Source organism: Megachile rotundata, chromosome 8, assembly GCF_050947335.1.
Source record: "Megachile rotundata isolate GNS110a chromosome 8, iyMegRotu1, whole genome shotgun sequence".
Lineage (NCBI taxonomy): Eukaryota > Metazoa > Arthropoda > Insecta > Hymenoptera > Megachilidae > Megachile > Megachile rotundata.
In genome coordinates this window covers 7,043,404-7,064,499 of record NC_134990.1, presented here as the reverse complement: position 1 = coordinate 7,064,499, position 21,096 = coordinate 7,043,404, and the positions used below count along the sequence as shown (strand labels likewise).

The 21,096-nt window shown below is 32.0% G+C and overlaps 2 protein-coding genes across 10 annotated transcripts in view; one reads left to right on the top strand and one right to left on the bottom strand.

The window, feature by feature from the left end:
• Positions 1-21,096, bottom strand: part of LOC100878747 (sodium channel protein 60E) — a 52,549-nt gene that overhangs the window by 17,965 nt on the left and 13,488 nt on the right. For 8 of the 9 annotated variants that reach the window (XR_013038932.1, XR_013038931.1, XR_013038930.1 and 5 more), the window contains exons 2-10: positions 17,927-18,135; positions 17,623-17,843; positions 12,827-13,007; positions 10,155-10,232; positions 9,933-10,074; positions 5,331-5,465; positions 5,036-5,265; positions 2,676-3,226; positions 1,534-1,622 (exon numbers count right to left, since the gene is read on the bottom strand). Coding sequence is in view for 6 of the 9 variants with exons in the window: in XM_076534172.1 (XP_076390287.1) it covers positions 1,534-1,622; positions 2,676-3,226; positions 5,036-5,265; positions 5,331-5,465; positions 9,933-10,074; positions 10,155-10,232; positions 12,827-13,007; positions 17,623-17,843; positions 17,927-18,135 (1,836 nt within the window). In the remaining 3 variants the exon portion in view is untranslated. The other variant, XM_076534174.1, reaches the window with a different exon arrangement.
• The window catches only part of ND-18 (NADH:ubiquinone oxidoreductase subunit 18), a 51,750-nt gene that overhangs the window by 25,473 nt on the left and 5,181 nt on the right, over positions 1-21,096 (top strand). The gene's annotated exons all lie outside the window — the stretch shown is intronic.

Genomic DNA, 21,096 nt, shown 5'->3' with positions numbered 1-21,096 from the left:
AATCTCCCAGTACTCAAATCTCCAAACACTCAAAAATTGGAATTTCAAATTTCCAAATACGCAGTAATTAAAATGGCTCCATTTTATACATATGTATGTCATATAGATGTGTATAGATGTTTAAAATTATACATATATTTAATTTATTCTAAACAAATTACATAACCTACCTTTTTTCAACAAAGAAAATACATTCAAAAGATTTCAATTATTACAATTCATAGTCTATTAAAAACTAGTTAATTTCATGCACAAATTTTTGTATAAAAAATTGCAGATATGGCACAGAACACTCTGTGTACATATGTTCTGTAACGTAATAAATATGTCAACCATTAATTCTATTTACATAGTGTACGCTATTTGTTACTACATGTAAATACTGGTATAAATACTAGTCCAAATACTAGCATAAAACCAATGACTAATACAGAACTTGTATTTCTTTTGTTTTCGTGGGCACATGGATTGATGCCTCGGAAACTAGCGCCATCTGCTTTATCTTAATATAAAACTATCAAACACTTCGTACTGCAGCATTGTTGTGTATTAATATAAAACTATCAACAACTTGGTACTGCAGAATTAATATACTTTAATCTGTTATTTATTAACTAAATACTATTAAAGACTGCCAAACATATAGATCATGTCTTACAAGAAATTTAGTATTTCTAACATCTTCTGCGAAAGAGAAGATAAAGCAGTAATCCGTATTGGAAAAAGATAAACGGGTAAAACAGATGGAGCTGTCAATATTGGTTTTTACTACTTACCTGGAGTTCTCGGATCTCAAATCCATGTGCCCTCGGGAGCAAAGGCAAAGAGTAGGGATACAAGAGACGACATTCTGACAAGGAAATTATTTTTGGAGAAAGTCAGATAGACACAAGTAATTTAAATACCCATATTAAATGAATGAGAGTGGCAATACAATTTCGGCGCGGTATTCTGGGACGCGCATGCGTACAGAGTGCAAATATGGCGGTCGGCAAAGAATGGTTTAACCTGCATATTTACCGGTAAATTATTCGTAATAAAAATTGTCATTTCATTTCATTTCTCATGTCATTTCTCTGTAATAGATTCATCGGTATTTTTTTGTGATAAATAATGTATTATTTCTTTGCTAGTTATTTTGAATAATAATTTCAAATATACTTTGGTAATATTATAGAGTAAATATATAAAATAATCATTTTCTTATACTCCTTTCTTTGTCAACTTTTCAATGTCGTAAAATTGATCTAAATACTTCGAAAGGCAATATTAGAAAATTTATGACAACTAGATTTATAATTATTACAGGTTGTGAAATTAGATTCACTTGATTTAAATTTCCCGCTCGTCTACACAATCAGTTTAAAAGGACATGTTTTGCGGAATATCAAAGGTGTCGCTTGGAGTGTCGTCCCTTATTGTATCCCTACTGTTTGTCAGAGGCATGTCAATCTTTAGTCAATGCTAGTATGACAACAATACTTGCATTCATTTTGACATTCTATTCTACACAATAGTTTCTGACATACCTACCTTATATAAACAGTTCTGAAATCGTAGCCAACCCTCATAATCTACACAGCACTGAATACACTTCTCACAATTTCTATCCGGAAGATCATCTGCACATAAAAAAACATGTATTATAATTCTAATTGTAATAACGAGTCGAATAATAATTATTACAAATTATTATTTGGAAAAGTATTTTTAGATAAATCAAATGGGTTTGTTTTTTCGTCGATTAAGCGGAAACGTGGGGTTCAAGTATTTTTGTACGTGTGGAAGAGGAACAAAAATTTCAAATATTTTATGAAATTAGAAAATAAATTCTGTCTTTCAAAATTTTTAATTTAATGATTTCTAATTTTTGAAATTTTAATACTGGTAATTCCCTAATTTTTTAATTTTCCAACTTCAAAATTGCCAATTCTCTATTTTCCTAATTTCCTAATTCCCAACTTCCACAAATCCAAATGATCAGATCCCTAATTTCCTAATTTACTAATTACAAAATTGCTAATTCCCTAATTTTCTAATTAGTAATTTCCTGATTTTCTAATTTCCCAACTTCCAAATTTTCCAAATTCACGGAATTGCTAATTCCCTAATTTCCTAATTTCCTAAATGGCAATTCCCTGATTTCCGAATTTCCCAACTTTCATACTGCCAATTGTCAATTTCCTTATTTCCTAATTTCCCAGCTACCAAATTTCCAATTGTCAATTCTTTAATTTCCTAATTCCTCAACTTCCAAATTGCCAATTGTCAATTCCCTAATTTCCTAATTCTCAACTTCCTAATTTCCCAACTTCCACATTTGCAAATTGTCAGATTCCTAATTACCTAATTTTCCAAGTTTCAAATTTTCAAATTGCCAACTACTAATTCTCCAATTACCCAACTTCCAAATTTCCAAATTCACAAATTTTTAAATTATCAAGTCTTTAAATTTTCAAATCTCTATAATACCAAATTTCCAAACTTTTTACTTTCTGAATTTTCATATCTCCTAACTCACAATCCAAATTCCATATTTCAAACCTCAAAAAGTCTTTAAAATTACGTTTCCCACAACGCATTAGATCACCAATCTACTCGAACGCCAATAAAAGAATATCCGCGCGAATGTCACAATCGTAAGCTAAAGATCTAATAAAAATTCGGTACGTTACCTAAAATAACAATATGCGACAAATATTCTGGTGGCAGGGTATACATTTGTTTCTTCGTTTTGACGCCATTGCACTTGAACACTCTGATTTCGCGAGTGGTCCCACCGGCAAGCGTCGTAGGGACGTTTCCAGAAGCCCGGAAGCAGGCGGACCGGGAATGTTGCGGCTTCTCCCGTTCGCCGTCTCCCTCATCTTCGTTATTAGCTCCGTTCCTCGTCCCGGCACTAGATTCGGCATTGGCTTCGGCGTTATTATTACTAGGTGCTTTATCCTGCCAGTCGGATCTGGATTCTTTATTGTCCCGTTTGTCGTGTTCCTCGACGGACGTGACGTCGTCGCCGTCGTGGTCATCGACTACTCCCGAGTCGTCCAACGACGACTGTTGATTGCTGTTGTTGCTTGCCTGACGAGAGTGAAGCATCCCTCTATTCGGTGCCAGCCTGTGAACAGCGTTGTTCTCCACCGTTCGAGGGCTAACATTTTGTAAAGCTAAATGCGATGGTCGAACGTTCGAGTGCCTCGGACTTGGACTCGGGCTCGGTGTCACCGATCTGAAATTGATCGAACGCTTATAAAAGTTGACTCTCGTTAAATGCCGGGCAATCTGATCGGTGATCAACACGCTCATTCGAGTTTACAATGTATACTATGTAATTTTTATGTAACAGATTTGGATACGGATCTGTGAACTAGTTACTGCTTGTAGATACAACTTTCTGATAAATGATGGTATGTGATAAATGTAATTGTAAAATTTTGAACATTTAATGCTATTTCACGGTAGTGATTAAATTTATAATTTCTTTCGGCGCGAAAAAATTTGATGGACCTTTCGGAAAAAAAATTGTACAAATATAGATACTACGTTACTAACGCTCAAATGTATAAATTGTTATTACATTATAAAATTTGTGAAATAGCATTTTTAGAAATTTATGAATTTTGCAATAGTTATAAATTTGGCAAATTAAAAAATAGGGGGTTTTGGGGTATGGGGGTCTAAAGGTATGACAATATAAGGATATTTGGATCTAGGGATGTTGGGATCTAGGGATGTTGGGATCTAGGGATATTGGGATCTAGGGATATTGGGATCTAGGGATATTGGGATCTAGGGATATTGGGATCTAGGGATATTGGGATCTAGGGATATTGGGATCTAGGGATCTAGGGATCTAGGGATCTAGGGATCTAGGGATCTAGGGATCTAGGGATCTAGGGATCTAGGGATCTAGGGATCTAGGGATCTAGGGATCTAGGGATCTAGGGATCTAGGGATCTAGGGATCTAGGGATCTAGGGATCTAGGGATCTAGGGATCTAGGGATCTAGGGATCTAGGGATCTAGGGATCTAGGGATCTAGGGATCTAGGGATCTAGGGATCTAGGGATCTAGGGATCTAGGGATCTAGGGATCTAGGGATCTAGGGATCTAGGGATCTAGGGATCTAGGGATCTAGGGATCTAGGGATCTAGGGATCTAGGGATCTAGGGATCTAGGGATCTAGGGATCTAGGGATCTAGGGATCTAGGGATCTAGGGATCTAGGGATCTAGGGATCTAGGGATCTAGGGATCTAGGGATCTAGGGATCTAGGGATCTAGGGATCTAGGGATCTAGGGATCTAGGGATCTAGGGATCTAGGGATCTAGGGATATTGGGATCTAGGGATATTGGGATCTAGGGATATTGGGATCTAGGGATATTGGGATCTAGGGATCTAGGGATATTGGGATCTAGGGACATTGGGATCTAGGGATATTCAGATCTAGGGATATTGGTATCTGGGGAATTCCAGGGATATTTGGAACTAGGGATATCTGCCTCTAGGGATATTTGGATCTAGGAGTTTCGCGATTTAGAAGTAGTGCAATATAGGGATATTTTAATCTAGGTACATTGGAAACTAGTAATGTGGACATCGTGGAATATTAAGGTTTAGGAATTTTGTGGTCTAGAGATGTGATTTAAAAAAATTTGTATGTAGAGTTTTTGCGCATTTGGAAACTTAAGAACCTAAGAACTTAACAATCTAGGAAATTTGGATGTTTTGAAGTCTAGGAATTTAGGAAGTTCAAAATTTGGAGATTTAAAAAATTTGATATACTTATAAAATTGCAAATATCGGAATTAGTTTATTTAGAAATTCAGAAAATAGACATTTTTTAAAATTCGAAAAAGTTTTGGAAATGTGAACACTCAAGAACTTATTTACGTCGTTAAAGTCTAGGGAAACTAATTGTTTTTAATTGTAGATTAGTTCATTTTATTACTTCATTAGATTACTTCATTAAATATGTATCTTAAAAAATAATCCATTTGTACTGTGTTTTAGTGAAATTCTTTGGCCAGAAAACGCACCTGCTTGGCACAGAACCGCTTCTCTCTTGACCGGAAGCACCGGTACCCGCATTGCTTCGTCCGCGTCTTCTTCTCCGCGTTTTCTTGTGTGTGTAACTACTCAGAAGAACGCCTTTCCTGGCATCTAGTTTCTTTTGCTTCTCCTTAGCCAGTGTCTTGACGTTGATTTTTGTCGGGTCGAAACTAAACGTCGAGTCCTCGCGATGGTCGGTTAAATCTTTCCGTCGTTCCTGTGCGATCGAAACGAACAATGAAATCGAGTGCCACGTCGAGGGTCATCGAATTTAACGTATACCTCGTTCGTTATTTCTGCTTCCTCCTCGTAACTCAGCGCTACGACCGCGAGCATCAAGTTGATCAAATAAAATGATCCAAAAAACACGACCACCGTGAAGAACGAGACGCTGATAGGTCCGCACGCCGACAATACCTGGTGAATTAATTGTTCGATACATTTTATCGTTGTTTAGTTGGAAGTGTGGTTAAACCCATTCGTAGCCGACATGTTGTGGTAAGATGATTTTTGGGAGATAGATGTTTCATTATGTTTATGGTAGAATCGTCATATGTTCTTGTAACAATTGTTTAGGTATTTCAGTACTTTAATATTTTATCGTTTTATTATTTTGTTATAAACGGAAAAGTTTATTGTAACTTGTTTTACTATTGGATTTTTCTATTATACTACGTACCATTTCAGTATATTACTGTACTACTATACTACTGAAGTATTACTGTAATATTATATCACTGTACTACTGTACTACTATACTACTATACTACTATACTACTATACTACTATACTACTATACTACTATACTACTATACTACTATACTACTATACTACTATACTACTATACTACTATACTACTATACCACTATACCACTATACCACTATACCACTATACCACTATGCCACTATACTACTATACTACTATACTAATATGCTACTATGCTACTATACTACTATACTAACATATTACTATACTGCTATACTACTATACCGCCGTATTACCATACAACTGGACCTCCATACCGCTGTATTATTGCGCTATTGTATTACTATACAACTGTATCACTATACCACTGTATTACTGTGCTACTATACTACTATACAACTGAACCACTGTACCATTGTATTACTGTGCTACTATACTACTACATTATATTTTATTATGTTCCTGTTTCATTCTTTTACTATCCCATCTCTCCACTATATGTATTATTTACTGTTTCACTAGTCTACTATTTTACTACTCCATTATTCCACTGTTCCACTATTTCAATAGTTCTTTTTCTTCGCTATTCCACTATTCTACTTTTCTTTTATATTATTTACTATCTCGCCATTGCAGTAGCCTATTACTATTTTAGAAATTCCACTATACTACTATTTCATAATTTCATTATATTAGAGGTACTGAAAAGTATTCAAAACTTCTTTAATGATTTCAAAGTTTTTCTTTGAAAAATCGTCGGACTTTTTTTTAAGAAGCGAATCGAACAATTGCCTTTACGCTGTCAAAAAGCGGTAGAAAATGATGGAAATTATTTTGTTGATTAACATTTAAGATTTCTTTAATAAATAAATGTTTTTCACCGGCAAACAATATTTTGATTCTTTTTCGATCCCCGAAATATTTCAATTTTACTATTTTGACTTTATTTTCTCTTTTATCTACTACTGCTTTGCTATTCTTCCAATATTGTACCATTTTTCTTGTATTACTATTGTATTACCCCACCAATCCACTAAACTACCCGCTGTTTATTAATCTATCGTGCTACTTTACCCCCTTACTTTTCTCCTACTTCCCTATTCCACTATTCTCAAATAGAATTATACTTCGTATAATACACTATCGCCATAACAGAACATGAGAAGTGACCCTGACAAATAAGTTACTGTAACCTACTAATCAATGTTTGTCGACGAATGAGGACCACCACAGAGCCGCAGCGGTATACATAAGCATCTAACAATAAGACGTAAAGAAACACCGTTGACCCCGAAAGTGCTACGTGTGTACAACATGCTGTATATTCTGCGCCTCTTCGTGACATACTGAACAACTACTCGGTTATGTTCGTTCGTTGATACTACTTTCTTTATGAGACGCATACGTTGCGTCATTAATTATACAGACGCAGTGTGAGGATAAAGTGTATCTGCAGGCAAATCAATTTTTAGCCTACATTTTTCATCTGGTTTGAATGAGTTGCTAATTTTTTTTTGAAGACACACACGGTGCGTCATTATGTATATGGGTCATGCATAATAGAGGAATGAAAATTGTACACAGATATTTTTGAGTATATATTTTTCACTCGATTTGGATGATTCATTCATTAATAGTATTTTTCTTGCAAGACGCACATGGTGCGTCATTGATTATAGTGACGCACAGTTGAGGGAAAAATATATCTGTGGATATATTGGTTTGTAACTACATTTTTCAGTCGATTTGGTGAGTTTAGTTATTCATATATCTTTTTTTGTAAGACGCACTTGGTGCGTCATTGATTATGCGTGACGCATAGCCAAAGGAAAAATATATCTGTGGACACAGTGGTTTGTAACTACATTTTCGAGTCGATTTGATGAACTTAGTTATGGATCATATCTTTTTTTATAAGACGGACATGGTGCGTCATTGATTACATGGACGACCTGTGGCGGGGCAGAAAAGTATTTGTAGACAAGTCTATTTTTGGCCTGTACTTTTTGTGCAGTTTGGGAGATTTGTTTATTAATAATATCGTTCCTTGTAAGACATACACACTGCGTTATCAATTGCACAAAATACGTACGGTGGGGTGAAAAAATATTTTTGAAAAAAAATTTAACCCTATCTGTTTTTACCCTAAATGTAACAAATGTATTTATCCTAAACTATTATAAATTGTTACTAAATAATCCTTACATTGATGAAATATGCCTCTAAATAAAGCTTGCAATCTGTAAATATAAAGTGGCACTTGTGGAAAGTAAAAAATAAAAGTTTGTTTAACTTTGTTGTTAAATAAAAACTTTGTAGAACTTTCTCAAATATTCGGCTTCACAATTGTTTTTCGCAATTTAATTAGTTTTCGCTGAAAAATAAATAAATGGGATAAATGTCTGCGTATACATTGGTTTGTATCACTGTACAGGGTTCGTAATAACTACTGACGCATCATGTGTGTCTTGCAATGAATACATCAGTGATCATATCATTTAAATCGGGTTAAGAATGTGGCTTAAAAATTTGCATTGATTTATTTGCAAATATTTACTTTGGTTCATTGTGGAAAATTCATATGATTAATGACGCACCGTGTGCGTCTTGCAAGGAATATAGTTCAAATGGAAAATGTGGGGTCTAAATCGATTTATCTATAGATGGTTTTCTTTATCTAATGGTACAGTGCCCATATAACCATTGACGCAACGGGTGCGTCTCTTATATAACCACTGACGCACCATGTGCGTCTTTCATATGACCACTGACGCAAAGGTGTACATCTTTCAAAAAAACTATCAACGAATGAATTCATCAAATGGAAATAATTTTGTAGACTATATACATATTGATTACTCTACAGGTACTTTTGTGGTATCACCATGCATCTTCCATATAGTCACTGACGCACTGTGTGCATCTTTCAAAAAAAAACATTAGCAAGTAAATTATTCAAATCAAAATAAAAATGTAGGCTATGTATTGATTTTTCGACAGTTGCTTTTGTGATATCATCATGCGTCACATAACCAGTGCCTCACCATGTGCGTCTTGCAAAAAAAATTTCATCGAATAAGTTGTACAAGTTGATTTACACATTGTGCTTCACATAACCAATAACATACATCGTCTTGCAAAAATAAGTGTGCAAATGAGGTAGTTGAATCGAATTAAAAATGTAGACTATAGATTGATTTGTCCATAAGAATTTTATTGATTCCACTGTACATCACCCACATAACTACTAACGCACCTTATGCATCTTGCAAAACGATGTTAGTAAATAGGTTGTTCGAATGGAATTAAAAATGCAGGCTATAGATTAACTTGTCCATAGACATTCTTTGATTCTATTGTACATCACCCACATAACTACTGACGCACCGTGTACGTCTTGCAAAAAAATGATAGTAAATAATAAGTTGTTCAAATGGAATTAAAAATGCAAGCTATAGATTGACTCGTGCATAAGTATTTTATTGATCCCACCGTGCGTCGTCCACATAACCACTGACGCACCGTGTGCGTCTTTCAAAAAGATGTCAGTAAATGAACTATTCGAATGAAATTAAAAATGCAGCCTATAGATTGACTTGTGCATAAGTATTTTATTGATCCCACCGTGCGTCGTCCACATAACCACTGACGCACCGTGTGCGTCTTTCAAAAATATGTCAGTAAATGAACTATTCGAATGAAATTAAAAATGCAGGCTATAGATTGACTTGTGCATAAGTATTTTATTGATCCCACCGTGCGTCGTCCACATAACCACTGACGCACCGTGTGCGTCTTTCAAAAATATGTCAGTAAATGAACTATTCGAATGAAATTAAAAATGCAGGCTATAGATTGACTTGTGCATAAGTATTTTATTGATCCCACCGTGCGTCGTCCACATAACCACTGACGCACCGTGTGCGTCTTGCAAAAATATGTCAGTAAATGAGTTGTTCGAATCGAATTAAAAATGTAGGCTATCGACTGTCCAGAAGTACTTTATCAACACCGCCACCCCATTACTACCGGCGCACCATGTGCGTCTTGCAACGAGTTCAAACGGAATTAAGAATGTAAGGCTACAATTGAAATTGGAGGTAGTTTAACGTAGTACGATGCATTCTCAATTAGCATGTCATGTGCCCCGAATGGTTTATTCACGAAGAAATAGATACCTTATTGTAGACGTCTTCCCAGTAGTCCAATGTAATCAACTGGAACGTGGTGAGCATCGACCACAGGAAATTATCGAAATTTGTGTAACCGTGGTTTGGATTTGGGCCAACACAAAGGCAGATATAACTCTCGTTGCAGTGCCTAAAAGGGGGAAGGTTTCCAGCGTTAAAATCGGTACGTCATTCGAAGCGGCCGGCCATAAAGGACGAAATTTGGCTAACCTGGCGCCGGTTGCGTTACCGCAAATTATTGGTTCTTCATCTTCGTCGAATGCCCAGTTGGACGAGTTCCAAGTCCACCTGTGGAGACAAGACACCGGTTAATGCCACTTCAGACTCAACAAGCTGCTTTGTCTTTTTTCCCTCTTTCAGATCGATGCATACCAAACATCGCGTAAACGTGTACAAAATATGTTAGGTCAGGCTGTCGCATATCAAGTGGATGTTCGACGGATGACACGATTAAGAGCGCTTACATCGTACTAATTCGATGCTCCAACGATAATAAATTATGCATTAATGTTCCCGGCGTAAAGTGCCCGCTAATTCATTAATTAATATCGAACGGGCAATTTCATAGCATTAAAAGAGACGAGGAAAACTTTGTCCTATGTACATTTGGAACTTAAAGTTTTGAAAGTGACTGCATAAACGTTCCGTCAATACTTTTCATACAAAATGGCTGGTTTACGGATGCAGAAAATAACTTGTGTTCGATGTCGGATGTGATTTGATAATAAAAATAGTGTAAATTGTGTTTTATTGTATATTAATTGTAGTATTTTTTATATAAAGGTTAGTATTTTTTATAGAAAACAATTATCAAAGAATCGTCGTATTGATTACTGCGTAATGCAACTAGGACGATTTTACAACAACCAGCTAATTTGTATTAAAATCAATAATAAAACGCTTGTGTAGTCAGTTCTTCGTGGGCGTAGCTGTGTTATTAATCGAAGGAGTAATGTTTGTCTCTAATTCTAAAATATTTTTGCATTCATTTGCACAAACAAAATATTAATTATTAATTAATAAGTGCTTGATTATTATTATATTGTTATTCTAATAATTATTTTATAATTACTTTATGTTATTGATTATTAGATTACAACAATATTATTCTAATAATTTGTAATTGTTATAGAATTACTATACAATCAATTATATTTGTTCTAATAATTATTTCATTATCATAATAATTATTTTATAATTATTACACTAATTATTAGATCATAACAATATCATTACCTTAATTATTCTATAATTATTACAGTAATCATTAGTAATTATTATTTAGTCATTAACAAGTTTGGCGCACTGTTTTTGACAAGAGCTATTTGTTCCTTTGAATGGTAAAACTGCCCTTCTATACATAGTATTGAATTGATGCACATTGTACAAAGTATTATTTTAATTTACAGTACTGTAAAAGCGCTATTTCATTTTATAGAATAGTAAAAACGTTATTTTATTTTACAGAATAGTAATAAATGCTGTCTCATTTTATAGAGTAGTAAAGCGTCCGTATCCGCAAGTCTCTGTATTTTTATTTCATCAAATCACATCAAACTTGTGATGTCACAAAATGGATTATAGTTTGTATCCGAACTTACGTCTTCTTGCATTTATATGTATAGTCTCTTTTCTAAGATGACTGAAATTCAATTATATTATACAAAGCCATTTATATGTTGTTTGTTATGAACTTTATTTAATGTTTATTATAAAACAATTAGTTACGCATGAAATTGGAAAATTTGAAAACTAACCAATGTACAAAAGAAAATTGATAAAGTTCGAGAATTTAAAAATCTATTTTACACTCTTACTAATGTAAATACGTAAGATAAATTAAAAGCAATCAGAACGTAAGTGCGGAGTACAACTTACTCGATATACAACAACCTAGTACAGCAAAGATTCGATATAAGCGAAAATAATGCACGATATAAACAAGAAAGTTATCTTCGTCACTGCGGAAACACTCCTCAAGATTCCAGAAAGTTCGCTCGCTGGGAAATGTAACGTGATCCGGATTGCAGTATACCTGTGAGACAACCAAAGAAAATGTAACACTTTTTCATTTCTGATTTTTTCGTTATAAAACTTTTATCAATAAATTTTTGACAATTTTCTGATTAAAATGAGACCAAACACCATATGATTTAGTCTATATTTACTGATTTAATTGACGATAGGTTTGGAACGCAGAAAAGGTAGTGAATAAAAAAAAGCAAACACTCATTGTAGTTGATAAAGATCGAAACCGTTTTATTGTTTACAATGCCAATGCATTGCTAACTTTTTTATTTCCGGTCTTTTTTTTATACAACTTTTCCCATTATATTTATAACATTTTCCTGATTAAAATGAGGTCAAACACGACGTAATTTGTGACATATTTACTTGCTACAACTTGTAGAAGTAAAATCCTCGAAGTCATAAAACTAAAAGTTTACGACTGCACTGTCAAACGTATCACGTGATTATCCGAATAATACCGAAGAGAAACGAAGTTATCCGACGTGTCATTACTCGTTCGTTTACCGCGAATCTTACTACAGTAAAGCCTCGATACGAATAAAACACTTGAAATTACAAGTAAATATATTTCAAGTTACGTCGTGTTTGGTCTCATTTTAATCAAGAAGGCGTTACAAATTTATCGGTAAAAAATTTCATAACAAAAACGTGAAAAATAAAGAAGTTGTTGCATTAAGATTGTCGCACCGATACGTTACTGTTTGTTTACGTTCGATCGTTCGAACGTTTCCGTCGCTCGCTGTGTCTTTCTAATTCGATCAATGTTCGAAGTATACGACATAAGCAAAAGACCCGAAATTTTCACTTATGTCGAATCTTTACTGTGCATGGCCAATAAAGTTTATACGTACTCGTGCCAGTCGATTTGTGTATTATTAGATCCCAAATTTTTTACACACTTATTTCGTAGCTCGCCCATGTAAACTTGCAAGGCGAACAGTGCAAAAACCATGAGACAAAAAATGGTGAGCGTCATTACCTCGGCAAGTTGCTTAAAACTATGTAACAATGCATTGATGATGGTTTTTAAACCTGAAAATGATTAAAAAAACGATTATAATTTCTTCTGTAAAGAACCAATATCCCGCCATTCTATTACTATTACCTTCAATTTTATATACTCCTTTTCTCAACAAGATAATATTTAATTGAATGTAATGTAATTTAATGTAATTTAATAGAAATAAATTTTCATCAGCTTGTAAATTAATTTAAAATGAATTTTGTGGAATAATTAATTTACCAGAAAAGTTAGTTTATTAAAAGAAACCCAATGCAAAATTTTAATATATGTTTTGTGTATGGGTGTAGTATTAATTTTTAATTTTTAGATATGGTACAGTATTTATTTCAGGGAAAATTATTTTGTACTATAAATTATAGATACATTGATGAATTCGTAAAAACATGAAAGTGCACTTAATTATTTGAAAGTGATATAAATACATATGTTATGTAATAAGTTTTATTAAATTAATGAAAAATAGTTTGATACAAGAGGGACTAAATATTGTAACAATTGTTTATAGTTTTTTTATTATATTATTAGATTATTCATTATGTTCATGGATTAGATTTAATAAGTTATTATTTATTAGATTTATAGAAATTCATATTAGTGTGAACGGTCAAATTTTCTTATTTCTAATTTAGTGGTGGCACTCAAAGTTTTAAACCTTACATCATTTTGTTAGTTCTTGAAAAAAATATAAATACCTTGTCAGATATTATTTTTTAACACAGAAAGTATGCGCTTTAGATATCTTGTTAACCACTTTCGCTAACCGAACTTTTTCAGTTCTGACTTTGAAGATATAAAGTAATAATCAAAATGGCGGTACAATATCCAAAATGGCAGACTGCCATTTCCAGCAGAGTTTTACACTAGAGCCTAAACCTTAACGTAAAATAAAGCAGTCAAACTTTTTTAATATCCGCAACTTGTTGAATTTAATATCTATAACTCGTTGACAAGTAAATATTTACGAATTGTACGACAACGTAAATAGCTTTCGCGTAATCCTTACTCTGCGGTTATATCGAGTTTCACGGAGGAAACATTGATATCGGTTTTCCTCTGCTATCCACGTCGTTTGCATATTTGATGAAAATCCGAAAAATACATGAGTTTCTAAAACTGAAGGTCGTACAAAATGGCTGGCTATGATAAATTGGCGGGATATTGTGCATATATAATTTTGGACGTCAATGTTATTTATAATCTTTATCTTTTGACAATCATAATTCAAAGATTACTTATGTAGCGGAATAAAACTGGGTCAAAAATACATGTATAGGGGAAAAGTGTACAAAATGATCCCTCGAAGTTAATGATTCCTGACTGTCCTGCGGCCATTAGTGATGTTATCTCGCATTACTGATCTATAAGTTTCTTTCCAGGTGTCATCATTTGGTGCTCCAAGTGTCGTGTTTATACAATTTTTTGTGCCGCCCTAATATATATTTTATGTATTACAAAATAATTTTCAATTACATTTTATTTAAGATAAAGTTATTTAATGTTGTATAACTTTTATTATAACCAATTTAATGAGTTTTTGATGAATTAAATGTTACATATCAATCGATTAATTAAAACGAATTTAATTACAATTCGATAATAATTTAATTATCGCATGTAATAATTTGGAGTTATATTTAAATATTAAATATTCAATTTTAAATACAATAATCTTAGTATATAAAAATAATAATAGAGTAATATTAAATAATAATAAAAAACAGTATAGTATGAAATAAAATATAATTTTTTGGTACATTTAACTTTGTATTTTATTTTTAACTTGAAAGTAACTGCATACTGGTGATGCTTAAACGCAGTGTTAATTTCTTATATTTTATTTACATTATATAATTGCGATTATATTATATAATATTAAATAATCACAATTCTGGTTTTATTTAAATAAAAGTTCATGGCTTGACTTAATTTACTTCTTCTCAATAAAACAGTTAAATAAAATAGTGATTGTTTCAAAAAAAAATTATGTAAAATAACCCTAAAAAATTAAGAAGTTAAATAAAATAATAAATAAAATAGTGATTGTTTTAAACAAAAAATTATGCAAAATAACCCTAAAAAATTAAGAAGTTAAATAAAATAATAAATAAAATAGTGATTGTTTTAAACAAAAAATTATGCAAAATAACGCTACAAAATTGAGAAACATAAAATGTAAAATATACAACTGCATGTTTACATATGTTTTATTTAAGTTAATGATGAGATAGGTAGATTAAGTTACGAAATCTATCGCATCCTCGTTTGAATAATGTACACTTCTATTTTTAATGCGAATTACGGTTTTACAGGGATCGCTTCAGACACATTTCCCCTGATTGAAATATCGATTTTTCTAACCTTACCGAACATACATATCTGGACCTCACAGCCGCTGCATATTAGGTCATGTTTTTTAAATTTTGAGGAGAAGCAAATTGGAAACGTAAAAATCTTGCAATGTTGGAAACATTTTGAGTTATAGAGCTTTTGTTTGATTCAAGTGTTTGTTGTCAATATTTCAGGTTTCATAACAGTTATTTGTAATCTTGCATTGGCAATGTATAGTGATGGTGAACTTATAATTTGAAGATTTGAAAATTTTGAAAAATTAAAAAATTAGGGATTTTGACAATATGGGACTTTGGAATTTTGTGAATTTTTGAATTTGGGAATTTGGAAACTTTGGAATTTGTGAATTTTAGAATTTGAGAATTTGGGAATTTTAGAATATTAGAATTTTAGAATTTGGGAATTTGGGAATTTGGGAATTTGGAAATTTTGGAATTTTGGAATTTTGGAATTTTGGAATTTTGGAATTTTGGAATTTTGGAATTTGGAAATTTTAGCATTTGGGAGTTTAACAACTTTTTAATTCTATGGATATGATTATTCGATGATTAGTGAATTTCTGAGTTTAAAAGTTTTACAATTTAAAAATAAAAAAATTTGGAAATTTGTCATTTCAAATTTTGGGATGTGGATCTTACTATTATTATCATATTAACAATCGCATATTGACTTAAAAAATCCTGAAATATTGACAGTCTAAAATTTTCAGTAATATTTTCAATTGTAAAAAAAAATATAACTACTATTTTATCATTCGAAAGTAAAATTGTGTATTGTTTGCTCCAGTTATTCTTTAATAACACATACAATATGTAGCATTCTATTGTTTAATCCTAAAGCGGACTACTGGACATTGTTTTTTGAAGTAAATAATAAATTGGATATGATACTGTCCAACTCTGGCGATGCACTTTCATCTTTCATTTCATGTTGACTTAACATTGTCTACTTTATTTTTTCTCGTGTGGCTTAAAACCCTAAACCTGGGCACAGGATTATACGATTCTGACATACGTACATATTTTTTAAAGCAGATATCAAGTCCGAAATTAGGTTAATTTATATGATGGACATAATACCACATGTCAGAGGTTTTCAGCCAACGGTACTCCTGCGACTAATGGTATGCGAGGCAGCTGAATAGTGCACGGATAATTTGTGAAATATAATAATTTTTTTATCCAAATTTTTATTTTCAATAATAACGTATACGGTTGTTTCTGAATAACTCCACAGACCAATCAAACCCGTGTGACCTTTGCTAAAGTCGAAACGAGCAAATTATCAAACCTAGTACTGAAATTCTTGAATTTTGATTTTGGCGGTATACATTCATGAAAAGGTTGAGAACCGCCGCCATATGCACTTCACGTTCGTAAAGCCAAAAAGTACTACGAGATTTAATCCGCGACGAATCCCGCCAGAATATTCGAGACAGTCACGCGTGCGAGAACGTTCGCGACATCTTTTTTTAATCGACACGCTCTGAAAGTCGAATTTTCCCGAAAACTGCGTAGCTACGTAAACCGTTGCTACGCGCAATAGTTTGTTTATTCGACGTCAGTCTTCTCGCGACGTTTGAACACGACGGTTCTCTGCACGCGACATTCAGTTTGACATCCACAATGTACGAACTTTCTTTCCCAAGCGAATACGATTGTTATTTACTTATACGTGCTTCAAATGCTTCAAAAAGCATCTACAGATTGAAAATGTACAGAGGCAGAAAACACTGGGAGCTCTTAACACTTTCCCTCGGAGCAAGATACGTACTTATACTAATTTTACGGTATTGTATTCAAAACTAAATAGGTTATAAAAAAATACCGTTTACGTAAGAATGAAATGTTTCGTACGAAAATGTGTAAAATGTCATGTTTTAAAAAAGTGTTTGTAACACGTTTTATCTGTGGAGTCCAGATACGTATATTTGTCTTTAAAGAAAAAAATATAATTAACAAATCTACGTTATATCATTATAGAAATTGAATCGGTCTAGTTTATACAGAATAAAGTGTTTCACGTTTAAAATAAGGTCATAGCAAGTCGCGAAAACACGCGTGAAAAGTTGTACTTCCAAAAACAGTACAAATATATTATTCATTCGATTATTAACTGTCAAAGATTTTTAACCCTTTTCACATATGTATTATACGCGTCCTGTAAGTTGACAGTCGAATATAGATACTGTAGATTCGCATGTCAACTCACCGAACACGTGCAGGTTGTAAAAAATAATTTGAAAAACGTAACTTTTTTAATTAATATTCTTACCAGGCAAAATTGAAACGGTCTTGAGGGCTCTCAAAACTCTGAATGTTCTAAGTCCAGCTAAATTCCCTACTTCCATCCCTATGGTTGCGTAGCCGCTAGTGATCACTACGAAATCTAACCAGTTCCATGGATTTCGCAGATAAGTATACTTATTGAGCACAAATCCCTTGGCTATTGATTTTATTACCATTTCGGCCGTGTATATAGCTAAGAATATATATCTGTCGGAAAGAAAACGGGAACAAAAGATATGATTTAGGGTTCGATTAGTAGGTAGCGTGATGAACCACGCGAAAATGCTTACTCGGCTTCCTCGATAGTTTCCGTCATGGCGAGGAAGGCACAATTTAATATTATCGTAGCCATGACCATATAATCGAAGTACTGATTCGTGCTTAGGAAGATACAATACCGTCTTATAGGATTCCATGGAGAAAATATGAACCAACTGCTTGTTGCCGTGAATCTGTGAATGTAATTTTTACGAAATCTCTTCGATACCACGCAAAATGTCTGAAACATACGATACAACCATGTGTACAAATCAAATATTCTAAATGAGTATAAATATCACCGATATCAAATGCAACTATAACTGATTCGTGTTAATATGGCGGACTCTCATCATATTGCCGCCCTTGCACTAACTTTGACAGAAAAATTGATGAATTATTTATTGAATATTTAATGGTAGATATTTACGCGATATATTGCCACATATATCTATTATATTGCCAGCTATTTTTCCGAGAATTTACATCGTTATGATATTAAAGGAGTAAGTTTTTTATCCAGTTCAATATGTTATAATGAATTGCAAAAATGTTCCGATCTTGAACTTTGTTGGCGGCAATATAACGAGGATATATTGCATTAGGTTGTTCTGAAAATTCGTATCGTTTGCAGTAACCGTAACGGCAAAAGTTCTATCGGTTTTCGATAAGAAGGATATAAGATGTAACATGTGGTTTTAGTATCTTTACTTATTTCTTGTGTGTACAAGGTGTCTCGGTTGAAAGAGGCTATGTAAAGAGACGAAGTACGAAATTTGAAATATACGTTAAACTATTAATTTTTTTAATAGTCTAATACTTCTCAATGCAGAATGTTTTGAACAGCATAAATAAAAAATATGTGGTTTGTGTTAAAAAGATGATTTTTTAAATTTTATTAAAAAGATGGATGTTTAATAGAAAATATGTTACTTTTAATTTTGACGATTTAGAAGTTTCAGAATATTTGGAAATTTGGGGATTTAATGATTTGGAAATTTTGAAATTGGGGAAATTTTTAATTTTCAATTTTGGATATTTGAGAATTTTTGGGTTTTTGGAATTTGGAAATATTAGACTTGAAATTTTGTAATTTTAAAATTTTTTAGATTTTTGAATTTTTTAGATTTTTGAGTGTTTGGAATTTGAAACTATTGGAATTTTGAAGTTTTTGAGTTTTAAGGTTTTTGAATTTTTTGAATTTTGAAATTGAGGAATTCTGAAATTTTGAAATTTTTGAGATTTTTGAGTTTTTGGAATTTTCAGATATTTGAGTTTTTGGAATTTGAAAATATTGGAATTTTGAAGTCTGAATTTTTGAATTTTGAAGTTTTTGAATCTTAAGGTTTTTGAATTTTTGGAATTTTGAAATTGGGGAACTCTGAAATTTTGAAATTTTTTAGATTTTTGAGTTTTTGGAATTTGAAAATATTGGAATTTGAAGTCTTTGAATTTTTGAATTCTGAAAATTTTTAGTTTTAAGGGTTTTGAATTTTTGAATTTTGGAGCTTTTGAGTTTTTCGATTTTGAGAATATTGAAATTTTAGTTTTGGAATTTTTAAATTTGAAAATTTGGGGAATTAGATTTTTGAGTTTTGCCTTTCTGTAATGTTGGAATTTTTGAATATTTGAGAATATGAAAATTAGAGATTTGGAATTTTGAAATTTAAAAATTTGAAAATTTGTAATTTTCAATGTAAGACTTTTCAACTCCGTAGATGTAATTACTTAAAACTGCAATTTTGAAAATCTTAAAATAATATTTAAAAATTGTAAATCTTCATGAACTAGTATCTTCCGAAATACTTGAGAGTTAACCTAAAGTTACTAAATACAACGTTTCGTATTCAACCATTAAAATGCATAATTCTTTAAACATTCCTACTAATTAAGAATGTCTTTCATTCTCTTTCTCTTAATTTTCAATAAGAATGACTGTGACTACTTTTCTTTCAGAACCTCGCTAAATTACTTTATTTATTCTTGAAGGTCTAAGTAAGTCCACGTGCAAAAAGCTGGTACTAAAACACTTATGTTCTCTTTGCAAAAATAGTTTGTAAAAAGTGAACGTAAAGAATGACATTCTGGACTAGAATAACCCCTTCACATGTGAAAATGAAGAAAGAGGTAACAAATATAGAGAAAAAGGTGAAAATAGGTTATGTACATTGCGCGAGGTGGAATGAAAGACGCTAGAACATTTAATGAAAAGGTGTAAGGAGATCGAAGAATATGAGAGGAGCTTAGACGAACTGCTGGGAAATGAAAGAAAAGGACTAGTACGAGGCAGGAAATTAAAGGAAAGTAAGAGAGAAGAGAAAAGAAGAAAAGGATAAAGATAAAAAGCTTCAAAAGCAGAAAAGTTGGCGAGAAAGAAAATTGCTATAAAGTAGAACACAAGAGAGAGAATGTAAAACTTAGTCGGTTTAACAGGCTAGCAATTAATTAACAAGTTTATTTATTTATTATGTCAGAATAATTTTTTGTTACGTTAGAATTTTTATAAACATTTATTTGTTAACAAAATATTTTTTGCAATGTAATATTCTTACATAATTTATTATATCAGAATGACTTTTTTGTTACCTTAAAATTTTTTAAAAATTTATTTATTACAATCAGAATAAATTTTGGTAACATTAACATTTTTAGAAATGTTTATTAATTATAATAGAATGTTTTTTTTGCAACCTTAAACTTTCCACACAAATTTTTTTATGCCAGAATTTCTTGTAACCATAATATTTTGACAAAAATATTTTTATATAAGAATTTCTTGTAACCATAATATTTTGACAAAATAATTATTTTGTATTAATATATATTGCAGAATAACATTTCACTCAAACTTTCTTTCTTATTACTTTACAATAGATTTTAAAGTAATTCAATTTTTATTGTGATAAGTTAATTTTAGTTATCATGGTGAACTATACATTTCTCTTTTAATTTTCAAAGGAGAATTCTTTAATTTTTGAAAAGGATTGAGAAATGTAATTTTTAAAGATTAAAAAATTTAATTTTTAAAGAAAATTTGCAAATTTAATTACTAAAGAAGATTTGAAAATTTAATTTTAAAAGGAAATTTCCAAACTTAATTTTTAAAAGTTTAAAGAATTTTTAAATTTGCTTTCAATTTTTTAAAATAAATTATTTTAAATGATGACCCTTCCAAAAAATAGTTGCAACAGGAAATAATGCT